The sequence below is a fragment of the Melospiza melodia genome, chromosome 3 (assembly GCF_035770615.1).
Source record: "Melospiza melodia melodia isolate bMelMel2 chromosome 3, bMelMel2.pri, whole genome shotgun sequence".
Taxonomy (NCBI): domain Eukaryota; kingdom Metazoa; phylum Chordata; class Aves; order Passeriformes; family Passerellidae; genus Melospiza; species Melospiza melodia.
The window spans coordinates 104,449,828-104,466,365 of record NC_086196.1 but is presented as its reverse complement, the minus strand read 5'-3'; the positions used below and the strand labels follow the sequence as shown (position 1 = coordinate 104,466,365).

Here is a 16,538-nt window from a genome sequence, read left to right as displayed (position 1 = left end):
ATGAAGGGTCATGAATAATTAAAAATTAATCACACTTGTCAAAATAAATAAATGCAGTCAGTCATGCAGAATGCTTGAATTTTTTATAGCGTCTTTTTGCTTATTCATGAATTAAAAGAATTCTTGTAACCCACAATGGATTGCCCACTCATTGCAGCTTGTACAGGCCACATTCAGACCCCAACAGAGGTGGTTTTCCTGTCAGCCTTTAGCACATCAGTGGAACTTTAACCTTACATGTCTGACCCTGCAGAAAGTTACATAACTCCAGCAGATCTTCAGGGACCTAGCTGGCAGATACACCAGTGATTCTCTCACTCACTGGTCCACTTATAAGATGGGGGGAACAGAGGAGAGTGAAGCATTTTAGCACAAATTTAAAAAATCAAAACCTTGGTAGCCTCCCTAATCTACATCTCTATAGGCAAACAGTCCAGCAGTTATTCCTACCAAATAGTCACTATTTTTGCATTGTTTGATGGCATTCCCAAGTCTTGAACAGAAGAGCAAATAATAGTAAACTTGATTGTAAATTTAAATAGCAACTTTTCTCTGACACTCTAAATTGGTCTAAAACTGTAAATGCATTTCTATCTTTTTTCAAAGGGAACCTAAGCCTGGGCTGGGAGGTGAGCCAGGAACACACCACCACAGCAACCCTATCAGAACAAGGAGCCATTAACTTTCAACGTTTGGCTCTGAGAACAGACAGCTGGAAAGAGAAAATGAAAAAGAACGTATGAACAGGGAGAGCAAACAGTTGTCCCTCACCCCTCCTGGACTTCAGGGACTGCTCACATGAGGACTTTCTGGGCCAGAAAAGGTTCTACAGAGAATTTAGTAGCTGTAACTATTTCTCTTCCCTGCACATATCCTGTCAATTTGCACAGCCACAGAAGGTTCCAGCAACAATAATACCCTGGAAGAATGTTCCACAGTTTCGCTGTTTGCTAAATACTGAGGGATCTCCTTTTGTTTTGCCTGACATCTAATAATTTTGCTTGATGCTGTTCAATACTGTATTAGAAGAAATATCAAATATTCCTTTTGTACTCATCCTTTCAGTGCTTTACCTTGGGAGTTTATAAACCTTTATACATATTTTATAAATTTCTGATTTCTACACAACCCTGCATGTATTCCTTTAGATGCTTTATGAAGGCAGGGCAGCCCTAGTCAATTTAAGTGTTCCTAGAAGACAACCATTACATAATTTATCATATTTGTTTCCATTCTTTAAAAACTTTCCCAACTGTACTAAAATATTTTTGATGCATGGAATCTAGAACAGAAGACTGAGCTCTAAATACAACTGCCCCACACATTTATAGTATAGCATACTGTTCCTATTTTCCACTCCCTTCCCATTGAGCCCCCAAATACCATTTATTTTGTGACTGCTACTGAGGTGATGCTTTCACAGCTCTATTCCTACACTTAAATCAGCTTAAATGACAGTAACCAACTAAGAATCTATCTGCATATAGGCCAAGCTCTGATTGTGTCTCCCACCACCTCAATTCAAATAACCTGCACTAAATTTCACCTGCCACTATTAGCTGGTTAAGCATCTCTTTTCAATTCCTTGCAAACCAGACCTTCAATCTTTTACCCTGAATAATTTAATATCAAACTCTGCCACCTCACCATCTATTACTATCCAGAAGATCAATGATTTGTGTGACACCACTGCTGAACATGCCAAGAGAGTGAATTGCTCAGCTGTGACTGCAACCAGATGCTGAGACACCAGGAGTTAGCTCTTCCTCTAAGAGGTTTAATCCATGCTGACTTCTTCTGATTTCTTGACACTGAGCTGTGGGACAGGAGCAAAAATACAGAAAATCATGCTGCTGGGACAGGAGCAAAAATACAGAAATTCTTCCAATGTGGCTCTTTGGGAGATCTACCAATGATTTTCCACTGAATGTTTTACAGAAACTCATGTGAAGCCCAATGAATTATACCAGAGGCATTTGTCTCTATCAATGTCTTGCCATGACTTGATAACCAAGTGACAAGGATGAGCTAAACCATCCCAAAATCTAGTTAAGCTGTCTGTTTATCTCCGTGCATTACTGTCTGCAAAGGAGATGAAATGAGATTGAGATAATTGCAAGTACAATTTGCAGGAAACAGTGGGGGTTGGAACTACTGTGCCTAATTATTTCAGATTGAAACAGACCACACAACTATCTGTGCCAAACAGCTGTAATTAAAGTGATTTAAAATAGAGAGATGCTAGCTCCAAGTGTTGATTTTCAAATGAGTCTTTATACATGCAAGAGTTACAGTCATCGATGAGTTGCAGACCTACAGCTCCACTGAAAAAAAAAAATACCACTATGTCCAACATGCCTGGAAATCTTAAAAAACAAGCCCACACATACACAAGCAAACAAACCACACAAAATAATCTACACTCATGCCCCACAAATCTAAATCCACTCAATCAATTTGACACTGGTTACCTGCCCCTCAGAATAGAAGAAAACAGCAGAACACAAGTTTCATCCTAAATTGCCTATATTCCAGATGAGTACCTCCAGCCATTGGGGTTAGAAATAGAATTTTAACACAATAGGCAATTGGAAATCATCAACCAATGCCACCTTGGGCTTTGGGCTGCAGGGCCAGCCAAGAGTCTCTCTCTCTTCTGCTTTGATAGATATAAAACTCAGTTAAACAAAGATATAACTACTGGAAAGGATCCAAAAGCATCATACATTGACAACACATAGCACCATGGGGTCCTGGCCAGGCTCTTTACCTGGAACAATACATTTACTTCCTTGTGGGTTTTTCCCCCCACTCCAGGAAAATGACAGCTATTATTCTCAATTCAAAACAAGGTTTTAACTCCTAAATTTCAGGGGCAGCCAGCTTGCACTAGAATTTTGGAAAAAGAAGAACAAAACAGAAATTCTGATTTACCTCAAACTTTCCCTGAGCTGTACCTCTGTAGGAAGCAATTCAGGCTGCATGTGGATGTTTATTGATGCGGAAATTAGAAGATATTTGCATGCAGCACAAACGTGGTCCATCTGCTTTACACACGACACAGATCACACCAAAATGACTTGGTCTGCTGATGAATCAATGGGCCTTAAAAGTTAATTTATAATGGCTATCTGGGGAAAAGTACTATACTATTGATATGGATGAGAAAATAGAATATGAATGAAAGCAGCACAGAAAATTTCCTCAATATTTGCCTGAACATAAGAACTGTCATGAGCAGCCAGACTGCAGCTCTGCAAAGTCAAATTCTGTCTCCAGTGCTGGCTCCTAAGAAAAGAATTCTTTCACTTGCAGCCTTTTGTGTAAGACTTCTTGACTCTAAACAGACTACTGAATTAAACATCCAGTGATGAATGTATTCTGCAAGAATTCATCTGATCTTTCTTTAAACTTATACACACTTCTGGCCCCACAACATTAATTCATGTATTTTATTAGCACCGTTTATTCAGGTACTACATGAAAAATGTCTCAGCTTGCTTGTTCTAAACCCAGAGCCCACCAGCTTCACAGCTGCTTTCCAGTGCTCTTCAATCTGCTTTTTAAAGATCTCTAACCCCTGCCATCAGAGACTGAATTGAGAATCTTGGTCTATTTATTTTTTCCTACTATAGAAACTGTGTATATCCCTTGAAATTTTTGTCATCATTCCTGACACCTCTTTGTTCTCCTGGATAAAGTTTGTAGCTCTAACTCCCCCATATTCATTTTGTAGATCCATTCTCATCAACACCACCCTCCAGAGAGAAGTTCCACGCAGGTGTCACTAACAGCTGAAAGGATGTTGAGAATTTTTCTACTTTCCCAGATTAGAAGAGCACAAATATATCTAAAAATCTTTTCAGAACTGGAAATCTTAATGAATTATGCTGCTGTTCACAGGTATGATCATAAGAAGGAAAAGTAATTCCAACAAACCACAGTTCTTCCAAGGGAAAAAAGAAATCTGTTGCACTCCCATCTTTTGAGACCTCCTAGCGCTCTTCAGAGACAAGATCTTTTTTGTTATACTAAGGACAAAGCCCATCTTTGTTTTCTTACCAAACAGAGAACCTAAGCCCTGGATGGAAGGATATTGCCTAAAATGGTCTGCAAACACACAAGTGGTAAACAGGACCTACAGCAAAGATAAGGCCAGACTCTTCCAAACACTGAATGACCTTAAACATGAGCACCATAGCACAGTTTTCATCCAAATATCAGCCACTGCATGGGCCAGCCCATTTCGGATTTTGCACAAGACTGTATTAGATACTTTGCTTCTGAGATATATGATGGAGCTTGCCTTTAGGTGAAAACAGATCTCTCCTGTGCAGAGCAATCCCCTTTTGTTTGTCACTTTGTTTTCACTCACTGTCTGTTGAGGCAAAGGGATTATAGCTGTCTTTAGCAATTCAGGGGAACATGTTTGTTTGGGCAGCATTTTGGGTTTTTCTGTTATGGTTACTTTATGGGGTGGAAGCAAGGGTGTTTTATTTTAAAACTAACCACTACTGATGGCATTGCACAGCTGTATTCATCTTACCTTTGGGGGTGCTCTCAGAGTGATCTGTGTCCGGCCCATCTGGGAGGTTTAGCTGCGAGATTTCCTCTGCATTCAGTCTGATCCAGGCATTGTTGGGGGTTTCCTGATCTTTTGAGGTAAAGGAATACTCCAGCTCACAAGGAGATTCAAAGTTGCAGTCAAATACTGGAAAAACAAAATGGACACAAAACATACCAGGTTAACTAAATGTGGTATCTTCCGTGCTCAAAGGTAGCCATACACACATGGGCATGCACATTCATTTTGTACTTGAGTAAGTTAGGGCTTGATTTTTTTTTTCCATAATGAGATAAAAAGAAATAGGGAATTTAAGAAATAGGGAATTTATGCCTGTAAACAGACAAGCAAAAAGGAGCCTGAAATGGGCTGCACAGGGAGGTTCATTATGGAAGCAGCAGCAAATCAAATGGAATGCCAAAGAGCCAGTAATTCCCCTTCAGGACAGATCAGAGGGCAGCTCAGGCTAAAGTGGAGAAAGACATCATCTGGATTGAAAGTTTAGCCAATGGATGAAATAGGACAGAAAGCCAATCTCTTCTGGCATGATGCTTCAAATTCAACCAGGACCATTAGATTGCAAAGACTCCTCATGATTCGCACCCATGTTTCACCTCAGTGAGCACAGGTCTGTACAAAGAGAGTCATCTGTCCTGGGCATTTGCAACGTGCTGGAAGCCATGGGGACTGTACCCCAGGAGGTGATATGCTGACCCCCAGGGTTTGAAACTCTTTCCCTGAGACAAGAGAACAAGCAAAAACCTGACTGCTGCTGCAGAACTTCAGCCTCCAGGCGTCACAGCCAGCAACCGCCTCCAACAGAGATTCCTCTTTTTGAGATGTTTCTCTAGAGAAACCCATTACCTTGCTGGTACAACTATGATTCACTTCTGTCCAGTTTACCATCCCACCATAGTTCAAGCTGCTTAACACAACATGCAGTGACAACCTGCAAGGATTTTTACTTTGAATTGCCAAGATCATTAAATTTTCTGGAATGCCCAGTATGCATTTGCTTTTGTCACCACAGTCAGCACTCAACACAATATTCAGTGAGAGAAAGAAATGGTTTTAGAACTAACTCAGTGTTTCTGAAGAGGCTAAAGTCCATTAGAAAAAGCCAAGGAAAAAAATTCAGCTGCTCCTTGAAGTATTCTGCACTGTCTTTCTGTCTTGCCATACAATGCAGGTGAAACAAATAATCTGAACCAACATTAGTGAAATTAACTGATTTTTTTAAAAACTTCAATTACACTCTCTGTTAAACATCTAATTTCTTCTTGTGGGCACAGATTTATGTAGTTCAGCCTATTCTCCTGGTGATAAAATATTTTCTAATCTGAAGGTTAATACTGCTGCCCTCTTGCTATACTCTTCCCAGCTAATTTCCCTTTTTAACAGCAAGCTGGAAGGAACAGAGTCTTTTTTCCAGTTTATATTTGATTTTCTTAACCAAGTGCTTTATCATTCACTCAGCATTTTAAATACCTCACAACACCAGGGAAACAATATAACATAAGGAGTCAATTTACAGCACAAGCAGCAGTAACAAGGATTACACTAATTTCTTTAAATCCAAATGCAAGGGCCCCTACTCGCTTCAGGCCCCTAAATTTTCAATATAAATTTCATGATTCATGAAGCACACTTCAATTTAGGCAGAGGGGAACTGTGGATATATTCATGCAGTTTACTACTGCAATATCATATCCAAACCTAAGATCATGTATTTCTAGTTCCTGACATGGTCTTAAAAAAAAGAAGAAAACAAAACAAAAACACCAAAAAACAAAACATAAACCCCCCAAAAAAGCAAAAACTAAACCAAATATTTTTAACTGAAGTGTGAGGAGTCTGGTAAACTTTGCACCTAAGCCCAGATGGACAAAAGAGCACTCAAACACTGAACTATAGTTTACAGAACATATATTATCTTTAGTACTCACAGAGAACACCTTGAGCAGTGTGTGCTTTAAGGCACTGTCAAAAAAAATATGGAGGGGAGAAACACAGCTCACACAAGGATTTTTTTGATGGAACTCGCTGAATGACAAATGGGAAAGCCCAGACCAAGGACCACAGATGGCAAAACCAATCATTTCAAATCAACTATTTCATTCTTTGTGCACTTCTCTTCCCAATCCATCTCGTATTTTCTTCAGCTTTCCAGCAGTTGCTGCTGGCTTCCCCTCCTCTGTGCCCAGCTGCTGGGAACAGAGGCCTTTGTGCTCCCTAACCCTCCTGACCCAAGCAGAGGAGCCTTTCATGGATACCCAAAGGCACTCTCATTCTCCTCTGCAGTCCCCCTAGCTGTCTGATTGTGGTGCCACGAGCACTCAATGGCCAGCTCTGCTCCCCACTTTGCTCTCCCTTTGCAGAATCCCCATCTCCAAAGAGAGCTATCAATCAGCTGTGGAGCCCTTAACACAGCGGGCCTCTGACCTACAACTGGCACAACTTAATTGGGGTAAGTGATTAAATACCAGGCCCTGCTCACAACCGGCGCTGTGACCCCTGCAGACAGCCAAAGCCTCTGCCTGGAGCAGGGAAAGCAAAGGAAGAAAAGGCAAGAAGCAGTGCCATTGCCTTCCCTTGCAATGAAAGGCCTGCAGAGAGTGGGCAAGGTCTGACATGCCTGCTGTGGTCACACTGAATGTCCTTCACTGCAGGCTGTTCCTTGGAAAAGAGGGAGACTGGCTCACACATCCCACAGTGTCTGTGATTCGATGGAAATACACTTGCAATTTTTACATGATTCAATAATCCCCTCACATCACCAGAACATCAGTACTTTTTACAAGCTCCTATTTAAAATAGTCCTGTATCAGATACAAATTTCAGGGCTATTATCCTATTCAGTACAAAGAAATGATGACAAAGAAATGCTATCTGATGCAACACAGAAAAATCTATGCAAACAGCATCCAGTCTTCCAAGGCTAACATTAACTTCCTACCCTCAGGCCTTCCTTCTTCCACAATGTCCTTCACTATTGACAACATAATATACCTCATAAAAAAAGAATTATATAATTTTTTTCACTGAGAGGCTGGTCTTGGTGTGTTAGCTATTACAAGATCACATAAGCCACACTTGCAAATACAAAACCTGCATAATACTTGAATTGCTGCCACAAATCACCTGCCATTTTTTACATCTCTGCATAAAAAAATAGTGCTTCTCTTTCCTTTTTCACTTTTGTCTTAACATTTAAAGGCTACACCAAGTTTATTGTTTCCTTGCCCAGTTAAGCACAGAAAGCAGTAGCCATGTGCCTTTGGAAGCTGGATGAAGGCCATTCTGCTTTTTTTTTTTTTTAACTGAAAAACTAAACACTGCAGGAAAGGGAATTAAAATTAACACAACCTCCAGTGGTTATTTTTTTAAACCCACTATCAATGTAAATTGTCTAGGTACAGAGCTTTTGGACTTGAATGCTGTGCCTAGTCAGTAAAGTGGGGGGATTTTTTTGTGACTTCTGATTTTCTAAAAGAGATGTCACAGAGATTTAAACCAAGTACAGGCATTTATGTCATGATCTATATTGACACCACAGATCATAAATACTTTACAGGAGTTTAAGATCCATATAGGAAAAAAATAGCAAAGTCTGTTCTTAAATAATGAATTAAAAAAACCCAAATCAGAACAAACAACTCTTTGTCCAGCAGTCTCTTTTATCTGCAACTGCTGGGCATGAGAGAGGCAGAACAGATAATTTATTAGAAGTCTATTTCATCATCATCATGCCTTTAAAGAAGAAACAAAAGTGATGCTTATAATCAAAATAAGATAAAAACCTGTTTAAGAAAGGCTGTAGATATAAATCAGTTCAGCTTTTGGTATGCAAAAAGATACAGAATATTAACCACAGACTGAAAAGCCAATTAAGCTACTATTCAATTAAAAAGACACTGGAATCTGTGTATGTCTGATTACGTTAGAGTCTTGTGAGTGTCTCTATTTATTTATTTTTTATCAACATACCTAACAACAATAATTTGTGCACAGACAACTAAAATAAGTGGCAACCACATCTGTTTCAATTAAACTGATTAGAGTTTTCTAATAACCAAATGCATTAAAATAGTACTGTAAGTAATACACCAAAGCACAATGATCAGTGGGAAGTATTCTTTTACATTGCAGCAGGTCAGATTATGGATCATTCACTTCTGCGCCATCTTGGATCATTTGTGTAACCACACACTGCAGAAACACACCTTATTTAGAACAAAACAACCTAATGTTAAGCGATAGATTTAAAAAAAAAAAAACACTGTTCTTGTTAAGAAACTACTCTGATTACCTTTTCTTCAGCTGCTCAACAAAAGATTAGGTTTATTTGGGCTAAACCACATTTCCTTTCAAATATAAAAAGCTTACCAGCAGGTAGTTTCCTCTTAGACTGCTCCTTTCTAGTTCTACAGGTGTCTGGCTTTAAAGCTCCTTTTCCCTCCTGGTCCGCTGACTGTTACAAATCACTCCTCAATTACTCTCAGCTGGGCACACTTTCCAAAGGGTGTGGTTGCTTTCTCACTGCTCTACCACAGCCAAGGGAGCAGGGAGAGGTTCTCTGTTCTCAGCAGGACCAACCTAGTGAGGGACATCCTCACTGGCGCCTCATCAGCCTGAGCATGACTAATTTCTACTCCATCTACAGGCAAAAGCACAATGTAAAGGTCACTCACACCGGTCAAGTCAGGACCACAATCTCCCTCAAGAACTCCTTCAGCAGCAACAATCACAGCAGCAGTGTAGAAACAGATAAAATATTCTTGCACAGGATGTCTTTTTTCAATACAAATATTGACAGATATTCCTTGTGGAGGAGACATAATTTAAATTGTGTAGTAGAGATCTGCTCTGCTGAGTGAGCTTTGAGACCTCCATCAATACCCACTAACCTCTATTTTACTCATGTTATAAGGCCTATAAGCTTTTAATTTATGACAGGGAAATGACAAATTGATTTTCCAGTTATTAATCCTAGTGACAGAGCCAGTTCCTAAAGCCTTCCCGTTCCCTCTGAGTACAAAAGGGCACAGGGCATTCAATCTAAGGGTTTCAATTGCCTCATCAGGCCTTTCTGAATTTCTGTTCACCAAACCAGGGTGCACATGTGGGGTGCCACAAAGAAGCCCGCAGTGATAAGTATTTCTCCCTGAAAATAGAACATAAATAGGAAACATTGTGCTCTCTGGCTGTCAGCTCACCTGCCTGATGAACATCCAGGAGGACCCAAATACAGACCAGGTCCCTGGAAGTGGGTATTTCTTGCTGGCACAAAGAAGAGATGAAACTTCTTGCAAATGAATTCCTGGTGCTGTATTTTAGCTTTGCACCTGGAGGCACAGCAGCAATTTAAAACAAGGGAATCTACCACAGGATGGAAAGGGCACAGCAGAAAAGCCCAAAGGAAAAGGGAAAAGGTGTTGGCAGTCACACAAATTCAAGAGCAAAAACAATTGCGGGGCTTAACTGCCTTGTTCCTGCTGAGCAAGCAAGTCTGAAGAGACAAATTCACCTATTTCCTTCCATTGTCTAGCCCTGAGAAAGGGCAAACTGCACATTTTAAGGGATGATTATGTCACATGTGGCCTGCCAGGCACCCTGGGTCTTGCTACCCTTAGCAAATGCCTGTGCCAACAATCACTGCCTGCTCCTTGGGCTGCTGCTCTAGGAGCTGACAAGCATGAGAGCAGCACCATGGCCTGACAGGGGAGCTGGGGAGGCACTCGAGGAGCCCCACATTCAGCGCAGCTTTGGGGTCCATACCTTCTGATGAGCCTCAGTCACCTGCAAGTGCAGCAGTGAGATCAGCTGGGCACCATGCCAGCTCCTCTCCCTGCCGAGACACGGCCTGTGCTCACCAGGGACCTCCTTTTAATTTCAAGCTGCTTAGCACAAGTTAGCTTATCGCTCTCTGAGTCCTTGCTCCGCACCAGCAGGTCTCTGAGCACGATGCCCTGACCTTGACATTACTGACAGGGCTGCTGCTGTGCCCTCACAGGGCTTCAAGGGCTCCTCAGAGCTTGCTGCCTGCAAGGAAGAGTTCAGTGGGGCCAGGTTCTCCCCAGCACCCAGCCGTGGAGGCTGTCGGGCAGGGTCAAGGCTGATAGTGCCACCCTTTGATGCCCACCTTGAAGGAAAACCTCTCAGGTTTCCTTTGGAAGGGGCTTTAAGCTTAGATTGCATTCTGAAAAAGAAGTTTTAGAGGAGCAAATATATAGAGGAGCTACATATTGCATTCTGAAGAAAAAGTTTTAGAGGAGCAAATACCTCAGGGAATATCCCAGCAACATCCTAAGCAGGGTGCTTGGGCATGGATGCCCAGCACAGAGCAAGCTGCCTGCCTCCCTGTGGAGCCCAGAGCTCTCCTCATGCCAGATGCATTTGAATGAATCCTCTGGGGAGTGAGTCACGATGGATGGGCCACTGCTTAGAGAAAACAGCAATAATGCAGCTATTCATTTATTTGTTAAGAGAATCGTAAAAATGACAGCATCTACTTTATATCCACCCAGCCCCTCAGTGTGCACCAGGGACTGAATCACCAAAATCTCTGACAGCTGCTTTGTTCAGTGAAAATCAAACTACAAAGAAAGGGCCAGGACTCCTTCATCAATCAATTATAAGTGCAGTCTTTCAAGACAGCTACAGAGAGAGGTGTGAGGAAGGGGTGTTGGGAGAACAACCATGAAAAGCTCTCGTTTTCATTCCTCCTGCTCCAAGAAGTGTCAGAGCTCATTCTCCACACAAGAAATATTTGTCCACCAAGTCTCCCATGCATGTAGCAAAAAAACAATACATGAAAGTGCATTTCTAATGCCAGTTCTGGCCAAAAAAAAAAAAAAAAACCAAAAAAGAAGTACTGACTAACAGCAGTTGTTAGAAAATATGCTCCAGTTGGCACAAAACAGTAGTTGGATGAACTGTCATATTTTGTCAATTCATACAAGGAACCTCTTGCATGAATTTCAAAAGATCTCTAGAGAAAATGAATACTTGAGAGATGGGGAGAAAAGACATTTGTTGTCTTACTGTTGTCATAATGTTGTCTTACTTATTTTATTATTGAAAAATACTGAGCTGTCATAGACATATTATCTGCAGATAAAAGATGACATAAGGAAAAGTAAGTTAAAATTTCTCCCTAAAAAGATTTTTTTCTTCCTTCTTGCTTAACACAACCTTCAGTTTAGCTAGGCAGATGCTGTGCTTCCTGACTTTCCTCCTTTTGGATTTCTGCACCATTGCACATAGCCAAAATACCATCTAATTGTTAAACAAGAATTCCTGCAAACATTTAAGGGGTCACAGCATCTGCTATTTTATATGGAACAATTCTGTTAATGTGGTGTGAGTAGCTGCTGTTAACTGAAACCTTGCCCTATTCCATTCATAATGCTATTTCCAAACTACATTAGAATACTTGTAAGATTGCAAAAAGGATGTGTTTGAATTAAGATGACACATCACTTTCCCAGTATCTTTACTAAGAAAGCATTGATTCAGTTTTCCTCTGGGATGAAGCAGCATTCTCCTTGCTCCCCTCCTGACTTAATCTCACCTCTGAGCAAGATCTTGCTGTAACAATCAGTTTGTACCCATACATCTCACTATGCCACACTGAGCCAAGAATCACAACAGCTTTATCATTCTGAAGATGTCAGTAGAAGCCTGATTTGTTGTAGAATTATGAAACAAGTAGTCATGGGATGCTAACTGCAACATGAATTCATCTGGCTGGTGCCCTCCTTCTTTCCATCTTCCCTTTTCCATGTTCAGACTCACTGAATTTTGGGGAAGCAGTGTCTATCTGGTACCCAATGACATGAATGAAATGGTGCTTATGACCTACCAGGGGAAAAAATTATTCCTCTGACACCTTGCTGAGCAGCTGCCATGCCACTGAGCATCAAATATGTAGCAAGAATGACCCCAAATTATCCCACAGTAGAATTAGACCAATGCATTTTTTAAATTTTTTTTTTTTTAATCAGCAAACCAAATTCAGGAAATTAGGAACACATCACAGACGACATTCCATTAGAAAGTGTTAAAAAAACCCCAACAACCCTGTTAAATTAGTTTTCTGAAGACATAAAGCTGAGTGAAATTATTAATAAGTTGTTAATAGAGGCCATCCTGTGGATTAGGCTTTTAGTACCTATTAAATCAAAGCTGTGAATAATTATGTATTCTTGTAGGTGTGTGTTCCTCCTCTGCTGAATTCACCTTTTCTAGATGTTTTTAAGCATAATAGTAACTAGGCAGCCAAATTTGCTCTCATCCTGAGTTTAAGTCCCATTTGACTTTGCCATCCTAACACCACTATTTCCCCTAAGCTTTAGGGGGGCAAAAAAAAAAAATCTGTAAACTATATAACTTGAGAGAGGTACTTCAGTACTTTGCCCAGTGCTGGTGCAGGGCAGCCAAGGAGTTCAGCTGCTACTGGACAATGTGGCAAAGAGACACAAAGCCAGCACAGTAATGTAAGAACAGTTAAAAAGAAAAAGCCAACTCCAGCAGTCCAGCATGGCAACCTCAGGGCTGTTATTCACATGAAACATGTTCTTCTTTCAAAGGGTTGAATTGCATTTGATTTTTGCTCCAATCAATAGCTGTTTCCACAGTTGCCACCACACCCTGCCAGGATCATGCTCCAGGTGCAGGATTGTTGGCTGGCCCAGGGACATGGAGAGGATGGGGCAGAGAGGGATGTGTTAACTGCATGAAGGTCCAGAGGGGCAGCTGTCATCTGGAACCCCTATTGCACAAGCTTATAAGATTTTATGTAGTGGACAATTGATTTCTTATAGAATACCTGTACAGAAGAGAAAATTAACATTCAACCAGCCAGGACAAGAAATGAAATATGTGGCTGAGTGCAGTTAATCATGTAAGCCTCAGGACAGAGATCCATCAGATCTGCAAATGGGAGATTAATAGGCTACTATAAGTCCACATATGCCAAATACATTAAAATTTGTTCTAGCCACAGGAAACAGTCTGAGTGTACCTCATGAGAACAAAAAGATATAAAAAATTTGGAGATTTAAAGTCTCTTCCTGCCTCATAGGTTGAATTCCCAGATAATTTTGACTTCACATGCGATTTTCTGAAAGGCAGGTAGATTTTGAATCTCTGAGATGACTGGTGATTAATCAATGCTTGGATTGAAGCAAATGTAAAAAGATCTCTAGACTAAACAGTAAAAAAGTCTTGTGAATGCATCACTCTAGTATCTCCTTGTGCCAGTGATTGTCTTTTGGGATTGCTGCCTGTGGTTTCAAAGATATCATCAGGCACTGCTCCTGCCAGAACTATCAGAGAGAATCTGTCAGAATATTTAATTCTGAGCAAAAGAGAAGAGAACTTAGTTTGGCAGAGGAAGAAGGACACCATGTATCAATTTACTCACTCTTTCAACCAGAGATTTCTCCAACGGCGGAACACAGAGAAAGTGTAATTAAGACAACTAATATTGCCCCACTCCAGCAATGTCACCAGTTAATTAGATGGCTCCCATCAGATGATTAGGCAAACAAAGTTTTGATAGAAGTTATTGAGCACTCCATAATCAGTCATGCTAGGAACAGTGAGGAAAGATGACAGAAGAAGAAATCACTCTAGTAGTAAAAGGCTGCTGGGTTTTATTTCTGCTTATGATTTATTGTGTGGTTTTGGATTAACCACTAATCAGAAGGCTGAGTCCTGGGACAGAAGTTACTCACCTAGAGCTTGGATGGTCTAACTTTGTCTCCTTCCTCACCCTGCTGAGTCCCTGCATGACCTTCAGAGAGCCATGCAGACCCAGGCCAGTAATCAGCCACTGAAAGGAGCTGTCCACCCTGTCATGGACAGAGCAGCTCTGAACAGAAATCAGCTCCCGGGGAAGTTTACAAATTAACATGCCAGTGGTTATAAACTGAAGGAATAATGAACTATGCAGAGGAATAGAGGTTTTAAGAACTGTCCTCTTAGCCTTGGGCTATGACTATGGGCTGTGCTGCACATACACACACCAGTCCTCTGGGGGCTGCACATCTCAAGTGTCTGCACAGTGATGCTACGGGGTGTTCCAGCCTGAAATGTGTGCCTTCCAGGGCTACTGTGCTTTAATGAAATTTAATTCAATTAAATTAAAGGCTAGTGCCCTTTAATTTAAATTTTTGTAAATGTTAAATGGCAAATCTAGAAAAAGCAAATTATTCCTGCCTCTCTTCAAGATTCTCCAGAAATTTCAAGGTGCATGTCCTAAATTACAACTGCTGAGGGAGAAAACAGTTTATAGCTGTCCTGAGTGAACACTGTATTTAGTGTAACACCTCATCAAATTCCTGCCTTTCCTTGCAAAACAGATGGTTGGAATATGGTAGGATTTGGTCTTGTGCAATCAGCTAAAATCATCATAAATAATTTCTGCTGAGATGCAGTACATTTATCTCCATGTGATGCTGTCAGATGGAATCAGTGCTCTTAGCTTTTAAGAACAAAGCCTTCCCTTAGAATAGTATTACTGAGAAACTGAAAGAGTTTAGGAAGAAGTAATAAAGGATAAATTAAAAATCATTCTTGCAACTTCTGCGAAAACCAAGTAAGAGAAAAAAAGATTGTACTACTGTTGCTTCCAAAATGAAATTGGTGTGTCCTCATCACTCAAGCAGATACAACAGCTAGGAGCAGATATTGTATGCCAGTGGAAAGAATATATATTGCACACATAAAAGGCTGCAGCATAAATTTGAAGAAATATGGGGCTCCTTCATATAGGTAGGTCAAACTTTTCCCTCAAGCAGATAATTACAGGCTTGGGGTGAGTAAATCTTATTAGCCTCTCAGCACCTTATCTCCCTGCATAGAGACTGGTAGTAGATATATAGTAGATATATTCTACTGCAGTCACTTTCTGGATTGCACGTTAGACATTGCCTTGTGCAGTCCAGTCCTCACCATGGCCATCGTACTTCACAGCGGGATGGCCATGGATAGGTCACACCTGGGAACAGATGAAAACACGTTCTCGGATTTTGGAAGGGATGGATGTTAGAAATGGAGATGAGAAGCAAAAAGTTCAGTACACAGCCCCTCTGTTTGTAATATTGGTGAATTTCAACATCCCACTCAAATATTGCAGTCTGGGCCCTTGTTTTTGAGGGAGCAGGGCAGGCTGGGGCAGCCCAGGCACCTCCATAGAGATGGCAATGACCTCAGGCTGGGCTGGGCTGAAATGGGACTGCTGGGCCCTTGGGCAGGTTGGGGGAGCTGGTAACAGGCACTGAGGATTACTAGTGCCCTCAGATGCTGCCAGTATGGATATTTTACCATGAAACATTTGACTTGTGTTGCTTTACTCCAGTATTTACACCAAAACCTTAGGCAGGGAGTTGCAGGCTCTTGAGGATGACATATCCATGCTACTCACTGTGTCGTCCTCTGTGGGAGAAGAAAGGGGATGTATCTCTCATGACCCAGGTCAGGTTCCAAGCAGAGTAGCCAGGAGGAAGAGAAGGGCTCCTTGCTGTGTGATCCAAAGGGCCTGGACCTTTCATTAAAAAAGGAAGTCAAGAAAGAAAAGCCCATTAGGTATGATGTAGCTGTTTGCATGCAACACATCAAGTGCAAAGAACTTAAGCAACTTTTTTGACCATATGCAACAAGCACCAATTTTCAGCTACTTCTTGGTTGGTTCTTCCTTCCTGATACATGCATACAGAGGGACACAGGACAGTTGTGGCTTTACAGTGCAAAATCATCAAGAAAATTTGTCAAGTGTCATCTCACACTGATTCTAAGTTCTCTTTGACCTTTCTGTCCCCTAACTTGGGAGGTTTTTTTAAGTTCTGCTAGCACAAGGAGATTTTGTACATGGAACAGGCAAACACGTACCCAAATTGTGTTCAACAACACAATGCATCTCAAAGATTCTTTTTGTGATCCAAATACTACAGGCAAGTTCTGCACAAAC

The 16,538-nt window shown here is 41.0% G+C and overlaps 1 protein-coding gene across 1 annotated transcript in view; it reads right to left on the bottom strand.

The window, feature by feature from the left end:
- ALK (ALK receptor tyrosine kinase) overlaps positions 1 to 16,538 on the bottom strand; it is a 312,288-nt gene that overhangs the window by 207,956 nt on the left and 87,794 nt on the right. Inside the window, exons 2-3 of the mRNA XM_063152446.1 lie at positions 15,996 to 16,115; positions 4,547 to 4,711 (exon numbers count right to left, since the gene is read on the bottom strand). Of these exons, the coding sequence (XP_063008516.1) occupies positions 4,547 to 4,711; positions 15,996 to 16,115 (285 nt within the window). The remainder of the gene's footprint in view (positions 1 to 4,546; positions 4,712 to 15,995; positions 16,116 to 16,538) is intronic.